Source organism: Pterocles gutturalis, unplaced genomic scaffold (genome assembly GCF_000699245.1).
Source record: "Pterocles gutturalis isolate BGI_N339 unplaced genomic scaffold, ASM69924v1 scaffold10328, whole genome shotgun sequence".
NCBI classification, from domain to species: domain Eukaryota; kingdom Metazoa; phylum Chordata; class Aves; order Pterocliformes; family Pteroclidae; genus Pterocles; species Pterocles gutturalis.
In genome coordinates, this window is record NW_010118058.1 from 1 (window position 1) to 470 (window position 470).

General features: G+C 66.8%; 1 protein-coding gene across 1 annotated transcript in view; it reads right to left on the reverse strand.

The window, feature by feature from the left end:
• Window positions 1-367: 367 nt before the first annotated feature.
• LOC104463640 (chromosome unknown open reading frame, human C2orf42) overlaps window positions 368-470 on the reverse strand; it is a gene marked incomplete at both ends in the record, with an annotated part of 799 nt that continues 696 nt past the window's right edge. Inside the window, 1 exon segment of the mRNA XM_010076049.1 lies at window positions 368-469. Within this exon segment, the coding sequence (XP_010074351.1) occupies window positions 368-469 (102 nt within the window).

Consider the following 470-nt stretch of genomic DNA (forward strand, 5'->3'; position numbering starts at 1 on the left):
CCCCCAGCGCTGTGCTGGCCTTAAGGGAAAAAATCACCCAGCTCCCAGCCCAGGAGAGGGAACCGACTCGCCCCTCGCAGCAAAACCCAGCAGCATTTGCCCCCCCCAGCTCCTGGGGGGCACAGGGAGCCCCCCACTCTGCTCCCACATGCTGGGAAGGAGGAAGGAGCTGCAGCCCAACGGCTCCCCAGGAAGCTCTCTGCAGGAAATGAAACCCCACTAACGATGGGCTGCAACTGGGCGCCCCCAGCCGGCAAAGTGAGGCAGCTGCCAGGGCACGAGCGGGAGCAGGAACAAAGGGAGGGGGTGGAACCGGCCCCTCGCCGCCCCCCAAAATCCTCCACACAGCATCAAACCCCCCACCCACCTCCAGCGTCACAGGCGAGGAACTCGGCGAACTCCTGCGCCAGGCTCTCGTCGCTGGCGAAGGCGCCGATGCAGGCGAAGAAGGGGATGGAGGGCGGCGGGGG